Source organism: Echinops telfairi, unplaced genomic scaffold, assembly GCF_000313985.2.
Source record: "Echinops telfairi isolate 266 unplaced genomic scaffold, ASM31398v2 ScPeMD7_15;HRSCAF=58, whole genome shotgun sequence".
In the NCBI taxonomy this organism is placed as follows: Eukaryota; Metazoa; Chordata; class Mammalia; order Afrosoricida; family Tenrecidae; genus Echinops; species Echinops telfairi.
Window position 1 is genome coordinate 507,812 of NW_022103912.1, and position 17,723 is coordinate 525,534.

General features: G+C 43.2%; 1 protein-coding gene across 2 annotated transcripts in view; it reads left to right on the top strand.

The window, feature by feature from the left end:
- Positions 1-4,986, top strand: part of CLASP1 (cytoplasmic linker associated protein 1) — a 354,339-nt gene extending 349,353 nt beyond the window's left edge. For both annotated transcript variants that reach the window (XM_045287431.1, XM_045287432.1), the window contains one exon: positions 1,920-4,986. In XM_045287431.1, the coding sequence (XP_045143366.1) occupies positions 1,920-2,006 (87 nt within the window). In that variant the 3' untranslated portion in view covers positions 2,007-4,986. The remainder of the gene's footprint in view (positions 1-1,919) is intronic.
- The last annotated feature ends 12,737 nt before the right edge of the window (positions 4,987-17,723 follow it).

Here is a 17,723-nt window from a genome sequence, read left to right on the forward strand (position 1 = left end):
CTCCTGCAGTCGGCATCATTGCCTCTGTTTTGTGAGGTGGAGGACTTTGTGGACTGGTGTTGGGTTAATGGGTTAATGTTGGACTTGTGGGCTTGGGCAGCATTGGGTTGGGATGTTTTCGTGTTGCACACTTTCTTTACATAAAACTCTCTTATACGTGAGTTGCTGTGGATTTGTTTCTCTAAAGTACCTAGACTAATACAGGTGCATGGTGTAAATTGGTATGAAATACTCTGCTTTGATTGAAAACAACCCAAACAGACATGAAAACTTCTTAATCTTCAAAACACCAAGTTGTAGAGCAGTTACTGATTCGTGTGGAGAAGCATGCAACAGTCTATTTACATAATACAGTCACAGAGAATAAGATCTGGAAAGCTACACCCCAGCAGGTAGCTCTGTATTCATACTTCCGCTAATCAACTGAGGACCCCCCATTTCTTGAGCACCACACACATTACCAAGAGCCCCTGGAGAGTAGCTTCTCCTCCCTAGCTGGCATGGAACTTTCATGAGACATATGTGCCAGGGTTGTATCCTCTAGGAGGAAGGCAGAATTGATTTTAGAAGTTGTGCGTTGTACATATTTTTATGTCTTTCTCTGTTTCTTTTTAATGTTGTTATGATCAGGCACATTGCCAATATTGCATACTAATTAAATGGTATTCAACAAATATTTATTAAGTTATATTAAACATCTTTTGCCAAACATATATGTTAAACATATTTTGAGTGTCCAATTCGGCTTAAGTTACAAGCAGAAGAGATCATGGTTTTGAAAGCCCAGTCTGAAATCATATATTATGCTGTGATCTGATTGAAGAAACAAGCGACTAAAACAAGTGATAGTAGCATGAGGCACGTATATTAAGTCAGAATGAGGGCTGTGTGTGCCAAGGGAGTTAGAAGCATGGGTTTCATCCAGGAAAGTGGGTCGGGGGAGGTTCCCTGGATATTTTCTTTTAAGTAGATCTCAGGGGCCACAGTGCTGCAGTATGTGTGAGGTAGGCAGAAGCAGGGATTGAGAGCGCATGCTAGGTAGAGGAAAATCTCACGCACAAGTGCGAAAGCTTGACACCCTCTGTTGGCCTAGTGACTGTATCCCCATGGAGGAGGAGGATCTGTCCCTCACACTTGTTTCTCTAGGGAGCCTTGTAGCCTGCCTAGTTATAACGCTGACCATTCTTTTAATAAAAGCCCACCTCCTTTTTCTCTCCTCTGTCTACACTAGACCCTTCCTGTCTTGTCGAGTGAATTCCAACTCAGAGTGACCCTGTCTGACAGATTAAACCGGCCCCTTAGGGTTTCCAAGGGTATAATCCTTATGGAAGTCACCGTCACATCTTCCTCCAGTGGGTGCAAACTGTCACCCTTTCCGTTTGCAGCTAAGCACTGCCAGGGGTCCTCAAACTTTTTAAACAGGCGCCAGCTCACTGTCCCTCAGAACCGTTGGACGGCCAGACTATCGTTTTAAAAAAACTGTGAACAAATTCCTATGCACACTGCACATATATTTTGAAATATAAAACAAAATGGGGCAAAAACACCCGGCGGCCTGGAGTTTAAGGACCCCTGACTTAAACTATGCTCCACCAGGGTCCTGACATCTGCTATAGTGTGTGAACTACTCCGTAGGGTTTCCAAGACTGTAAATCTCTACAGAAGCAGATTGCCTCATCTTTCTTCCTTGGAGCAGATAGTGGGTTTGAACTGCCTTTTTTAGGGGGTTGGCAGCCCAATGCTTAGCCCTGGGCACTACCAGCTGTAAGTGCTATTATGACACACTGTAAATGTTTCTGTCATGAATTTCTGAAATTTTTTAGGGTCCAGTTACCCTTGATTGTCACCTGGGATCTTTCTCTGTGTTCCGCTTGCAGACTGTCTTTCCTCCTGCTGATTCCTTTCTGTCTTCTTTCCAGATGAAGCTGTTAAACTTGTACATAAAGAGGGCTCAGACCACGAACAGCAACAGCAGCAGCTCCTCCGACATCTCCACACACAGCTAATGGCAGCCCCGGCCTCGGTGTCGACCTAGAAACAATCGGTGGTGCCTCTCCAAGACCTCTGCTCACTCCCTTCCATCGACTGCCGGTCATTGCAAGGAGGCCCGCAATTATTTATTACAATCAGTATTTTTGGTCCCTTCCAGCTTTTGTGTAGAATCTTACTGGTACTGAATGTAAAGGAAGAAAGGCCTGTATTGTGTGTTCATTACAGAAACAAAAGGAGTAAGAAAAGAAAAGAGCCATACGTGGATACGTCGTCTTGTGCAGCCTGCGGAGATCATGATACAGCGGATGGGGTGCGGCTTTTCAAAATCAGCCTCGCGCAAACATCTTCTCTTCAGACATTAATAGATGGGGGCTGTTAATGTAGGTTTATCTTTCTTCATGCCTCTCTTCTGTATGTGAGGACGGCTCGTGGAGCAGAGACCCACCCTTTGGCACCTCCATGGCAGCATTGCCTGTCTTTTAAGTTGGATTTTGACAACAGTTATGAATGTTAAATCTTGGCAAGAAGTGGAGTAGACGGTAAAGAGGGCCTTTTAAGGAATACTGGAGATTTTGCTTTTATCTCTAGATTGAGAACAAACTACTGTAACTTTCAGCACTGAATTCGAGGGGGTGCGCTCCACAGTCTTCTTCCCGGTCACATTCCCCATCCTCTCTGCGTGGCCTCTGCTGAGGACATCCACTGAAAATATTTTTAGAATTTAAATTCAAACACACAAATCAAGGTAAATTATAGCATGAGTTACTGGACCCCTAAATTGGTATTTCACAAAGTGCATAAGATGTAAGAAGAGTTTTTTGTCTTACTGCTAAGAAACGAGCAGTGATTTTCCAGTGTCCCGCTGGTCTTTGAAGGGACCTCGGTGACTAGGATTGAATGCCATCTTTCTCCTCTCTCTCTAGCATTGTCTAAACGCTTCGATTCTAAAGTGCTCTCAGTTCTTCTGCTGTAAATGGCAAATTTATCATGTCAGGTTTTGACCTATTTTAAATATAGAATTAAGATAAAAGAAAAGTCTAGAGAGATCATGTCAGCGTCATCCTTCTATTTTATATCCTTGATAATCTGCTGCAATAGTCACTGTTTAAGGAAGAAGTAATTATGCTGAATCACAAAATGGAAAAGTACAGGATTTGAAACTAAATTTGAGTCTTGTTTCTTTCTCTTCAGCAAGAAATCACTAGGCCCCCTTGACCTTGCTTTGTGAGGTTTACATTGCTTCAAGGAAAGTAATTGTAGATATAGAGTCTGGTTAGATAACAATTTTGAGTAAAATTCTTGGAGCCAAATGGAAATTTTTAATGTACTCATGAAGATCTCTATTGTCTTTTACTATTCTATATGAGATCCTCTAAATTGAACTGATTTTTTTCCTTAAGAAATGCCTGCTTTGAAATTCATTTGTACTGAGATATTTGGTGCTCCAGTACAGAGCCCACTACAGTGAGCAGGACTGAGGAGCAGGTCAGGCATGAGCCGCTGGACCACCTGATGTAGTTCTTGCCATCAGTTCCCATTAGCCACCCGCCCCTCCTTTTCTGACCCTGCAAGATTTGTTGGAAGCTATGAAACAGACTGTAGCAACCTATTTTTGGTTTTTTAAAATTTTCAAAATATGTTAAAACGCTGCTGGGGAATCTGCTCTGAAGGATGACTGCCACCAGGTCCCAGGGCAGCCCGGCCTGTGAGGCCGTCTAGGAAGTGCTCCGCTGCTGCTGTCGGGACTTCAAGGGTGCGGTGATCAGATATTACTGACTAGTTTGGGGCTCAAAACTTTGGTTGATAAATATGGCTTGTTTGTGTTTTCTTGAGGAGTTGTGTTTTTTGGTTTGTGTTTTTGTTCTCACACACTACAAATCCAGGAGCCTTTTTACCTTTTATTGTAGAAATGTCCATTCCAGTGAGGTTATCCGTGAGTTCCTTTCATCTGATGCACCTAGAAATACCTCTCCCCTGTGTACTCTGACTCCCCAGAAGGTTTCTCTAGGCCCCTAAGATTCTTGAGCACCGTCTCATTGCTTCATCGTGCTCACAAAGGGCTAGCCTGGAATGTCACTTGCCCAACTTGCAACCTTCTGACCCGAGAGAGATACAATCACTTCAGAGGCCTCTTGGCTGAGTTCTAAAAATTGCTGCCAACTGTGCCGAGGATCCGCTTGCATGCCGCTGCCACCTCACAGGAAGGGAGGCCATGTTCCTGCTGCCTTCTAAATCCTGACAGCTGCCTTGCCTTTGCTGCCACCTCCTGCAGGGCCCTGTCACACGAAACTACAGAATCACAACACAGCCAAGCACCCAAAACTGTTTGCCTCTTCTCTTTACCTGATTGTCGGCATCTCAGAAGAGCCCACGGTACCCCAGCGCTTGGGGCTGGTTCACCTGACCTCCTGCTTTCCTTCATCTGAGCAGTTCCCCTTCAGATCAGGATGCCGGCCTTGACGGTCCCATCCCGGCCTGTGTGTGCCCTGTCCCGCGCCACTTTCGGCCACAAGACAACTGTTTTCTATGGCCATCACTAGCTTACCAGTACCGTATGCAGTGACACAGTTGTGTTTTTGTCTCACACAAGGTTTTTTTCTTCCTGTGCTGCCCTTGATCTTTCAGTCCTACGAGTACACAATAAAGGGCAGCGAGTAAGAATTCCTTACAGAATCCCGTCAGGAATTTGCTAACAATAATGTTTGGAAATGAAAACAAGAGATGCTTTGAAAATTACCCGCCACCAAATTCGTTCTGTTGGCACCGTGTTCACGCATGACTCCATATCTGAGTTGTTTTTTTTCCTTTTTGGGGGGCCTTTTGATGTTATATCCATATCTGTATTTATAGCTTATTTGTTCCACTCTCCAATGTATCATGGCAAATGTACAGAGTTTGTTTCTTTGTTTATGTGCTAGAATTTACTAAAAATAAAACCAACAACAACATGAAAACCTTTTGCGTTCGCCCTAGAATAAATGCAACAGTTCCGTTTGTGTGTGTGTGGGTGCTCTTTCGTCAACTGGCCCTAAGCGTGGCTTTTCCCCGCGAATTTGGAAACTTGAAAAAATAACATAGTTTCTACCAGATGCTGGCAAGAGCAGTTGTTGGCCAGGGAGGGCGGAAACGAGAGACTTCTCCGAAAGAACTCCGGAGGACATCAGGACCACCAAGTCTTTCTTTGCAGCCTCCTTACGTAACAAGTTTTCCAGCCTATCTCAGAATACGCTTCAAGTCGCACAGCCTTAACTGCCACATGGCTGTGTGCCACTTTTCCCTGTTGCTTCTCGTGCTGCTAGTGCACTGCCTTGAATGCCTCCAGGCAAAGTACCCTGCTGGAGATGCCAGTATGTAGAGTATCGTTAGCTATTGCTAAGTTCTCCATTTATGATTAACCCGTATACAACATGTATCATCATTATACACAGGGTTTTCGTTGACTGGTTTTCCAACGTGGAACCCCAAGCTTTTCTTCCTAGTCCATTTTAGCCTGGAAATTCCTTCATAGAAACTTGCAAGCCTCCACTGAGCATGGGTGGTGGTTGCATGAAGTTCATAGGCCTGGAATTGAATCCAAGTCTCCTGCATGGAAGACAAGAATCCCACCAATGCCATCTTACAGAGTGGTTACAAATACCTGGGTTCTCATTGGGCAAAGCACTGTAAGTGTAAGGTAAGGAAAGAACCACCTTGGGGAGCTGCTCTGATGGACTAGTGAGATGATATAAATGAAGCAGCAGGTAAAGAAAACGCATGCATTCACTTAGCATGCTCTACTTCACGGGAGCATGAAGTCCACCACCCGTACACCCATCTGCACATTATAATCCATTACTAATTAGCAAATACGGAAACCCTAGGTGGTGAGGACTAATCCAGGCCAGTCTTCTGTATTCAAATCTCTAACCCCTGGGCCAAGGACTCGCAGCAACTTACCATTTTACAAGTCAGACCTTTGGTGGGAGAGGTGTATTGCAGAGACTACAGATTCATGCTGCTTAGCTTTGATGGGGGGTGGGGTGGGGGGGCGCTGTTCCAGGAAAAGGCACCTTTCCATTCACATTGTTGCATGCAATCAGAGGTTTCAGGACCCTGGAAACATGCAAACTTCCAAAGTGAGCAAACTGTCTTACTGGCCACTGATCTCCACAGTCTTAGATCCATAAAGCAAAATTGGGCTGGGAAAGTGTTAATCCAGGACACAAATCTCCCTTAAAGCATGTACCTCTTTTTTTTTTTAGTCTCATCAATACCATCTTACTGACTTTACACCGCTCTTGAAATACATACAGGTAATGCTGCTGTCATCTTCAATATCCAGTGAAGGAAGTGTGCACAAAGAAATGTGAAGAGAGTGGTGGAGTTGGTGCTAAAATCATCAGGACCCTGAAGGGCTGGATAAAGCAGATGGCTAAGCTCTAACCCCGAAACTATGGATACAAAGGATCTTAGGTGGGACCTGAGAAGATGCATTCATAACAAGTTTCCAAGGGATGCTGATACCACTGATTTAGAACCCCACTTTGCAAGTATTTGTAAAGCACTATGTGTAAAACAAGGTGCCCTGGTGAAGCAATGGGCCAAGGCCACCTCTGGTTATGAAGGTAAAAGATGGGGAGTGTTGTATCATGTAAACTAGAACTCTTGAAAGCTACACTGAATTTTATAAACACAAACCAGGAATTTCTTGGGCAAACAGGACACCTGACATCCATAGACCTACCAGAGGGAAAATGCCTATAACTGCACAGGACATGCTGGAGGCCCAGTGTTCATTAAGTGAGAATCAAGGCTCCTTCATTTCCAGTTCAAACCCCACCTCACCTTGCCCATTTCCTCTAGAATTAACTCATTCTCCAGTGGCTCAAGGCAAGAAAGCACAAAGCTCATGTGAATGAGTAGCTAATCCCAGGTTATGTATTCAAAACGCATTAAAATGTTCCTACACTATTGGAAGCTCGGTCTACTACCAGGGCCAAGGCCTGGAAGTTTACTCCCTCAGAGCCCTCCTAAAGGTGCTCCCTGTTGCTGGGTAACTTTTGAGCATCTCTGAGATGTCCCTGGGTTACAGAAGGGACAGTAACTGGTGAGACAAGACTGCAGCTGGCAGACCTGGGCACCAGCAGCAGGTGCCTCCAGTCACCTGCAGATAATACATAGCATATAACTAACGCCCATGCTGCTGCAGCTTCCTTTGCTTGTCAGGGTTTTAAAATCCTCCGGAGGTAGGGTAGGGACGCTAGTGGTACAGTGCTTGCTTGTTTAGCTTTGAGTTGAAAGGATAGTTCAAATCTACCAGCCACTCTGGGAGAAAGATGTGGCAGTCTGTTTCCATTAAAAATTAATCATCAAAAGCCTTGCTCAGTATCTCCTTTGTCTTAATTGTCTCTTCGGGATCAGCAAACACCTCTAAAGTAAAGCCCTGATGATAGGTTCATCTCCAGATTTCCAACTTCTATACCTTGGCCTACTAACTTTTCACTGCCTTGTTTTCATTACCTTGTTAGCTTTCTGATACTTTTCAGCCATCTGAGAGAACCCTCACAGTCCCCGAGAACCCTAAACATCCATGAGACTATATTCTCAAAGGTAAAAGTCTACTACCAGCATTCTAAGAAAATTCTTCCTGCTTACCTATGGAAAGGAAATCCGTTGACTGTAACGGAGACCCCTGAGATAAATAAAAACATCCCAAGGGGATAAAGCCACTAATTTCTAGGTCGGCCTTTGGATGGAATGCTATCCAACTATTTAAATTTTTTTAGCTTATATTAGTATTAAATGAGAGAAGAAGTATCTCCTGATAATTTAGGGCAAACCATCTTGCAGACGATCATGAAAAAAACTGGGAAAATTTTTTTTAATTTGCTGAAACGTCAGCGTTAACAAGGTGGGGCAAAGTTACCAAGTCAGGTGCAAAAGATGGAAGTGTGGAGGAAGATGAACCTGCCACTGAAGGCAGCTGTTCTCCTGGGGGTGTTTGCTGACGCACAAGAGACAACTGAGGCAAAAGAGATACTGAGCAAGGCTTTTAAGAGCCTCAGCCCCTTTAGGAATATTAACATGATCCTAAACGGCTAATGGTCCAAGAAATTTACAGAACTAAACATAAATCTCATCTGGCTGAAGATAATGTCAGCTAAGCCACAAAGATAGTTATTAAAATTTTCAAGTACACCATCCAGCACATAAATACAATAGGGGGGAAAAGTGGTGGACACATTCACAAGGACTCCAATTACTGGAATGATCAGAAATGGGCTTTAGAATAACTTTAAAATTTTTGTATTGTGAATTAGGTGAAGGCTTATAGAGCAGATCATTGGTTTTGCATTCAACTCATCAAACCTCCCATTATATTGCCCTATTTTCACCATTGTTTGCCCATCTATCTCCCTCTTACTGCATAGTACCTGCCCTTTCTCCTAAATAACACATGTCTGCCATCTATATACTGTCCCAGAACTAGTCCACATTCAGCAGTTTAAAGAGGGTAGCTTATGATCAAAAACCAATGGTACTGAAAGAAGAAATTCAAGCTACCCTGAAAACATTAGCCAAAAACAAGGCTCCAGGAATTGATGGAATACCAATCGAAATGTTTCAACAAACTGATGAAACACTCAAAGTACTCACTTGTGTATGCCAGAAATTTGGAAAACAGCTACTTGGCCAACTGACTGGAAGGAATCCATATTTGTGCCCATTCCAAGGACAGATGTCCAAACAGAATGCTCAAATTATAGAACAATGTCATTGATAGGACATGCAGGTAAAATTTTGCTGAAGAACATTCAACAATGGTTGCAGCAGTACATTGATGGAATTGCCAGAGGTTCAGGCTGGATTCAGAAGATGTGGAGCATTGCTAATGTCAGGTGGATCTTGAGTGAAAGCTGAGAATACCAGAAGTACATTTCACTTGTGTTTTATTGACTGTGCAGAGGTATTCGACTCTGTAGCACAGCAAACTATTGATAACCTTGAGAAGAATGGGAATTCCAGAACACTTCATTGTGCTCACGAAGAACTTGAACATGGATCAAGAAGCAGTTGTGGGAACAGAACAAGAGAATATTGCATGGTTTAAAATCAGGAAAGGTGTACATCACCATACTTACTCAATCTGTATGCTGAGCAAATAAGCAGAAATACGATGTTATCACGAAGCATGTGACATCAGTATGGGAGGAAGGCTTATGAACATTCAATATATAGACGATACGACCTTGCTTGCTGAGCACTTGCTAATGAAGATCAAGGATTGCAGCCTTCATTTTGGATTTTAACTCCATGTAAAGAAGACTAAAGTCTTCACAACTGGACTAATAAGTAACATCATGGTATATGGAGAAACGGAAGTCAACTATTTCATCTTGCTTGGATCCACAATCAATGCTAATGGAAGCAGCAATTGATCAAAAGATGAGGTCAATCTGCTAATAAGACCTCTATAGAGTCCTGAAAAGACAGGATGTTACATTGAGGGCTACTCACAGGGCCAATTCTACCCTGTCCTATAATATCACTATGAGCCAGCATCAACTCAATAACCATGAGTTTAGAGTTTGGTCTATAATTTGTGCTTGAACTTCTTCCTTCAACATCATAAGGTGCACCTGATCCAAGCCATGGTATTTTCAATTGCTTTGTATGTGCGTGGAAATTGGACATTGAAAAAAGAAGACCAAAGAAGGATCTATGTCTGAATTGTGGTGCTGAGAAACAGGGAAAGTACCATAGACAGCTGACAAGGGAAGCCAATCTGTGTTGGAAGAAGTAAGACAAGAGTGCTCCTTGGCTACAAGAATGGCAAGACTTCACTCATGACTTTGGACTGGTCAGGAGAGATTGGTCCTTGGAGGAGGACATTGTGTTGGTAGAGCAGAGGGACAGAGAAAAAGAAGAAGCCCTCCAGGAGAAAGAGTGAGCCGGTGGCTGCAACAACGGTCACAAGCACAGAAACAATTGTGCGGATGGCCATGTTTCACTCTGTCGTGCATGAGGTCGTTAGGAGTCAGAACTGACTTGATGGCATCTAACCATAACAACTGCATTCCCTAGCTCTGCTGGTACAGCTGCCTCTTGATCCATGTACAGGGCCTGCAGGAGCACAACGAAGTGTTCTGCAATTCCCGTTCCTTTCACAACTAGCCAGTTTGTTATAATCCACGGAGTCAAATACCTTGACATAGTCAATGAAGGGGTCAGGCATCAGGCATCAAAGACCCCCCCCCAAAATAAAATAAAAATCATAACATTGTGAATGAGGGGGAGTGCGGAGTGGGACCCAGGGCCCATCCGGGGGAAATTGGGCATCTCCTTGCAGGACTGCGGGGAGGAGAGGAGCAAATCAGAGTGCATTGTAGTAACGATGAAATATGCAATTTTCCTCTAGTTCTTAAATGCTTCCTCCCCCCACTACCATGATCCCAATTCTATCTTACATATCCGGCTGGACCGGAGGATGTACACTGGCACAGATAGGAACTGGAAATACAGTGAACCCAGGACAGATGAACCCCCAGGACCAGTGGAGACGGTGGCGATAGTGGAAGGGTGGAGGGAAGGAGAGGGAGAAAGGGGGAACAGATGACAAGGTCTGCATGTGGCCTCCTCCCTGGGGGACGGACAGCGGAGAAGTGGGTGAGGGAGATGTTGGATGGGGTAAAATATGATAAAATAATAGTAATTTATAAATTATCAAGGGCTCATGGGGACTAAGGCATGGTATTAACCAAACCACAGTATTTTCAATCATCTAATGTGCTTGTGGAAGCTGGGCATTGACTAAGGGAGACGGAAGGGGAATTGACACACAACTACGGTGTTGGCGGAGAATATGGAAAGTGCCCTAGACTGCCAAAAGAGCAAACAATCTCTCTCGGAAGAAGTGCAACCAGAGTGCTCCTCAGAAGCAAGGGTGGTGAGACTTTGTCTCACGTACTTTGGACATGCTATCTGTAGAGATCAGTCCCTGGAGAAGGACAGCATGTTGGTAAAGTTGGCAGCAAAAAAGAGGAAGTCCTTAGACAAGGGGGAGGGGGAGCGGGGAGGGAGGGGGAAAATGAGCTGACACCAAGGGCTCAAGTGGAAAGCGGGTGTTGTGGGAATGATGAAGTCAACGCATGTACTAATGTGCTGGACACAAATGACGTATGTACGGATTGTGATGAGTTGTATGAACCCCTAATAAAATGCTTATTTAATAAAAAGAAAAAGGTCATTAAAACAAGAAAGAAAAGATCAAAGTGGCTGTCAGAAGAGACATGCTTTAGCTACTCTGCGTTTAAGAAACTTGCTCATAAAAGTAGAGTACTTTTGATAGCCAGGCACCATCAGCTTTCTTCACCACATTTATAAACTATCAAGGGCTCATGCAGGAGGGGAGAGCGGGGAGGGAGGGGAAAAATGAGGACCTAATGTGGGGGGTTTAAGTGGAGAGCAAATGTTTTGAGAATGATGTACAAATGCGCTTTACACAATTGATGTGTGTATGGGTTGCAATAACAGTTGTATGAGCCCCTAATAAAATGTTTAATAAAAATAAAATAAAATAAAAGTAGAGTACTAAAGCAAATGAAAGAAATGATGACATCAAAGAGCTGAATAGAAAATTTTAAAGGCCAGGTCAAGACAAAGCCAAATATTATCATGCAATGTGTAGCCCTAGAATTAAAAAACGGAAAGGGAAGAACACACACAGCATATCTTCAACCGAAAGAACTGAAGAAAAAAAATCAAGGCTGGATTTGCAATATTGAAAGATTCGATGGGTAAAATATTGAGTGATGCAGGAAGCATCAAAAGAAGATGGAAAGAATGCAGTCACTGTGCCAAAGAAAACTCGTTGGCGTTCCACCATTTCAGGAGGTAGCTAATGAGGAGAACCGATGATGTTAAAGGAAGAAGTTCAAGCACAGATTATAGAGCAAACTCTAAGCTCACTGCCACTGAGTTGATGCTGGCTCACAGTGATCTCACAGGACAGGGTAGAACTGCCTCTGAGTTTCTGAGCTGGTAAATCTTTACCCAAGTAAAGGCCCTGACTTTCTCCTGCAGCATGGCTGGTAGTTTTGAAGTGCTCAATACATCACCACCACACTACCGGAGATCCTTCAACTTACAGAACAATATCATTAGATCACAGGCAAATAAAATACTGCTGACGATCATCCCACAGCTGCCGCAGCTGGCCGTCGACAGGGAGCTGCCAGAGTCCCGGCTGGGTGCAGAGCAGGTGGAGCAAGAGATATCATTGCTGACATCTGATGGTGCTTTGCTGAAAGCGGAGGCTGCCAGAAAGATGTTTGCTTCTGTTTCACTGACTGAGTCACGGCATTTGACTCCGTGGAGTATAACAAACTGGCTAGTTGTGAAAGGAACGGGAATTGCAGAACACTTCGTTGTGCTCCTGCAGGCCCTGTACATGGATCAAGAGGCAGCTGTACCAGCAGAGCTAGGGAATGCAGTTGTTATGGTTAAATGCCATCAAGTCAGTTCTGACTCCTAACGACCTCATGCACGACAGAGTGAAACATCGCCATCCGCACAATTGCTTCTGCGCTTGTGACCGTTGTTGCAAGATGGATTGGCACACGGGCTTCAACGATGAGCTCCAACAAGAGAACTCTTGTGAGGATGTCTTAGGACTGGGCAGTGTTTCCTTGTTTCGCACGCGGAGTTGGAAGCCTTTCAGCAGCACCTAACAAGAGCCCTCTAGCTAGTCTGGGAGCTGTGATGGCACAGTGTATTGTGAGTTGCACTGGTCCCAGCAGTTCAAACCCACCAGTGGATCCTCCAAAGAAAGATGAGGCTGCTCCCTAAAGATTTACAGCCGCAGAAAAGCACAGGGGCAATTCTCCTTTGTCCTATAGGGTCGATGTGCGTCTGAATTAACTCAATGGCACTGAGTGAGTGACGCTTTAGCCTGTGATCTTCCCCTCACCCCCCTCTCTCTCTCCTGGTAACCATGAAAGTCTCTTTAGTGTAACAATCATTTTTTGATTTTTTTTTAATACTAGTGGTCTCGTACATTTGTCCTTTTGTTATTGACTGACTGCACTCAGCATTAAGTCCTCCAGGTTCATCCATGTCAGAGTTATTGCTATTCTTTAATATTGTGTAGTACGTATTCCAATGTGTGTATGTACCAAAGTTCGTTTAAACATTTTCCCACCAATAGGTGTTTCCATCGTCTTGCTGTTATGAATAGTGCTACGATGAACATGTTTGTGCATGTATGTGCATGTGTCACAGCTCTTATTTCTTTAGACTATATACCAAGTGGGAAGATTGCTGGGTCACATGGTATTTCTCGTCCCAGATGTTGGAGCAAGTGTCGTCCTTGCACAGTACTTGTTCCGTTTTACGATCCCACCAGCACTGTGTGAGGATTCTCGTCTGTCCACAACCTCTACAGCATTTGTTATTTCCTGTTTGTTTGTGTGCTTCCTTGTTGTGACTTTGCTATCAATACTGGGGGGAGGTAATATCTCATCATTGTTTGATGTTTACCTCTGGAGTGGCTAATGGTCACGAGCATTTCTTTTTGTTAGTTGACAGCCTGGAAGTCTTCTTGGTGAACCATCTGTCCACATCCTCTAACTTTTTAACGGAATTATTTATATGTTTCATTTTTGAGGTGTTGAAGTCTTCTGTAGCTTTTAAAGATTAGTCCCTTGTCCAATATATCATTGCCAAAAATTGGTTCCCAGTTTGTGGGTTTGCCTTTTACCCTTTTGGTGAGGTGTTTTGATGCACATGAGTGTCTAAATGTAAGGAGCCCCCAGTCATCTATTTTGTCTTTTGCTGTTTGCTTGTTACATAATGCTTGATAGTGAGCTTGTGTCGAGCATTAGAGTCCCTACATTTGTGTCTTTTTTTAATAATAATAATCTGTGTAGTTCTAGGTTTTGCATCCAGGTCTTTGATTCAACTTGAGTTCATTTTTTTAAATTGATGGCTCTTATGTCTCTTATAAAATTCTATACATCAATTGTATCAAGGAAATTTGTACATATGTTGCTGTCATCATTTTCCAAACATTTACTTTCTTTTTGAGCCCTCAATATCAGCTCCTCTTTCATTTTTATATCTGATGTGAGATTTGGGTTCTGTTTAATTCTGCAAAGTGAGTTCTAGTTTAGCCAGTACCATTTCTTAGAGAGACTACCATAGCTCTTCCCATTGAATATATTATATTAATACGTTCAATTCTATTGATAATGTCATTAATTTAGGCAGTAGTGCAGAATGCAAAACTGCTAAAAAGGGGAAATAACACAAGTACAGGCCAGCTTCAGATTGCAAAAATGAATTATTGACTTCTACTGATTAAACTCTTGGTAAAGTGTTTGGACACGATTTACATGAACAATGGGAGTTAGTGATAGGACAAAACTTTCATTGACACTCACTCACACCGACAGACTGTGTCTACCAGACTAATAGGTGTCATGAGAGCAAGGAGCGCATTGAGACAGTAGACATATGGTAGTCCCAGGCCCCTCGACACAAGAGAATGGACTCAGGCCATAGTCATCTCTGTGTGGCTGACTAACTTGACCCAACGTAAGGGTTTCTAGGGATTCCTGGCTGTTGTTCAGATATTTTATTTTATCAAAAATTAACATTGCCACTCTTGCCTTTTAGATTTTTCACCATCATTTTATTTTTAGTCTATGTTTGTCTTTGAGTTTTAGGAGTGTCTCTTTGTAGGCAGCATATAGGTGGGTCTTGTTTTTTTTAACCCAGTCTGTTGCTACTATGTCTTTTAATTGGTGCATTTAATACATTGAAATTCATTATTGATATATTCAAGTTTGTTGCTGTCATTTTTCTGTGTTTGTGTTTTGTTTCAACTTCCCCTTCCCCACCCTGCCACTGCCCATTTCTTGGTTTTTTTGGATTTTTTTTATTTAATCGTTTTACTGGGGACTCGTACAACTCTTATCACAATCCATACAAACATCCATTGTGTCAAGCACATTTGTACATTTGTTGCCATCATCATTCTCAAAACATATGCTTTCTATTTGAGCCCTTGGTATCAGCTCCTCATTTTTTCCCCTTCTCCTCGCTCCCTCCTCCCTCACAAACCCTTGATAATTTATAAATTATTTGTATTTTGTCATCTCTTACACTGTCCAATGTCTCCCTTCGCCCACTTTTCTATTGTCTATCCCGCAAGGAGGAGGTTATATGTAGCTCCTTGTAATCGGCTCCCCCTTTCCATCTCACCCTCCTTCCACCCTCCCAGAATCGCCACTCTCAGCACTGGATCATGTGTCCTGGATTCCCTGTGTTTCCAGGTCCTATCTGTGCCAGTGTACATCCTCTGGTCTAGCCAGATTTGTAAGGTAGAATTGGAATCATGATAGTGGGTGGGAAGGAAGCAGTTAGGAACTACAGGAAAGTAGTATGTTTCATCATTGCTACACTGCACACTGACTGGCTCATCTCCTCCCCACGAAACTTCTGTAAGGGGATGTCCACTTGCTTACAGATGGGTCTTGGGTCCCCAATCTGCACTCCCCCTCATTCACAATGATTTGAGTTTTTGTTCTTTGATGCCTGATACCTGATTCCTTCGACACCTCATGATCACACAGGCTGGTGTGCTTCTTCCATGTGGGCTTTGTTGCTTCTGAGATAGATGGCTGCTTGTTTACCTTCAAACCTTTAAGATCCCAAACACTATATCTTTTGATAGCCGGGCACCATCTGCTTTCTTCACTACTTTTGCTTTTGTACCCATTTGTTTTCAGCAGTCATATGGGAAAGGTGAGCACACAATGGTATGTTTTTTTGTTCTTTGATTTCTGATACCTGATCCCTTCAACACTTCATGATCACACAGGCTGGTGTGTTTCTTCCATGTGGGCTTTGTTGCTTCTGAGCTAGATGGCTGCTTTTTTACCTTCAAGCCTTCAGACGCTATATCTTTTGACAGCCAGGTTCCATCAGCTTTCTTCACCACATTTGCTTATGCACCCATATTGTCTTCAGCAATTTTGTTGGGAAGGTGAGCATCATGAAATGCCAGTTTAATAGAACAAAGTCTTCTTGCATTGAGGGAGTGCTCGAGTGGAGGCCCAATGTCCTTCTGCTACCTTAATACTAAACCTATAAATATATGCACATATATCTATTTCCCCATCCATATATATATATGCCTGTATTTAGCAACAACAACAAAGAAAAGCCTATAGTTAGCTCAAGAACTGTTTGTTGGTCTTAGGAGTGTTTTCCAATTGAGTCTGATGGGTGCCACGTCCTGGCCCCAAAGTCTATTTTTGGTATTCCCTGGGGACTTCATTGCTCTGTTCCCCTTTCTGTTCTGTTGCACACCCTTAGTGTTTTGCCTCGGTGTGGTGGGCTCATTTCAGGCACAATTCCTACACTGTGTCTCCAGTGTTGTCCCCTGTAGGGCTAGGGGTCAGTGAGGCATATCGTGTCTCGGAGTGGGGCCGGCCATATGGTCTTCTCTGTGGATTGGTTGCTCTGAGCGGTAATATCACCCTTGGTGGGCCAGGATGTGCTCCACTCTCTTCCTCCCCTTTCATTTGCTCCTGTGTGCCCTGATCAGACATGTCCCTCTCCCTGAGCTGCAGCTTCAGTGCTGTCCTCTGAAATAAATTCTTCTGGGGGGTGGGGCAGCTGTCCACGTAGTTGGGATTGGGGCCGGCCCCCCAGACCTCTCCACTGGTTCCACACTCCATGCTGTTATGTTGCATTCACATCTTGGAGCACTGGGTTGAAGTCTGGACCCTCTTTCCCTGTGGAGATAGAAACAATACTCTCCCCTTGGGTGGGTTAATGCCCTGTTCTTGTTGGGGGTTTAGTGGTGTCTTTGTTCCACCTCTTTCTATGTTTGGAGTTCTGCTTTCATTGTATTGGTTTCTTTGAGGTGTTGTCTTATCTGATGCTCTTGGGTTTGACTACTGTTATTGTTTATTCCCTGTCCATAATGATCTGGTTACTATTTTTGGTAATGCTGGTCTTATTTTTATGAATTCCTTTAGTTTATTCTTGTCTGGAGTTACTTTTATTTCTCCCACATATTTGAGGGATAAGTTTGCTGGATAAAGGATTCTTGGTTGGCCGTTTTCGTTTTTGTGTTCAGAATTTTATATATGTTACTCCATTGTCGTCTTGCCTGCCTAGTTTCCGCTGAGAAGTTGGAGCTTATCCTTATTGGTTCCCTTTATAGATGTCTGTCTTTTTCCTGAGCTGCCCTCCATAGTGTCTCCTTTTCCTGGAAACTGGATAGTTTGACCACAATATGTCACGATGTGTGTTTTTGTTTGTTTCAGAGATCTGTCCTATTTGAGGTTCTCTCTGCTACAGAAATAGTTATTTATGCCTCCTTTTTGATGCTGTGTAAATTTGCTTCCTTGATTTCTCATACTATTTCTCTGTAGAATTTTTTCTTTCTTTTCTTTTTTTTAAAAGAAAGATGCTATTTATTTATTTATTAATCATTTTATTAGGGGCTCATACAACTCTTATCCATATATACATCAATTGTGTAAAGCACATTTGTACATTCATTGTCCTCATCGTTCTCAAAACATTTGCTCTCCACTTAATCCCCTGGCATCAGGTCCTCTTTTTTTGCCCTCCCTCCCCGCTCCTCTCTCCCTCATGAACCCTTGATAATTTATAAATTATTATTTTGTCATATCTTGTCCTGTCCGACGTCTCCCTTCACCCACTTTTCTGTTGTC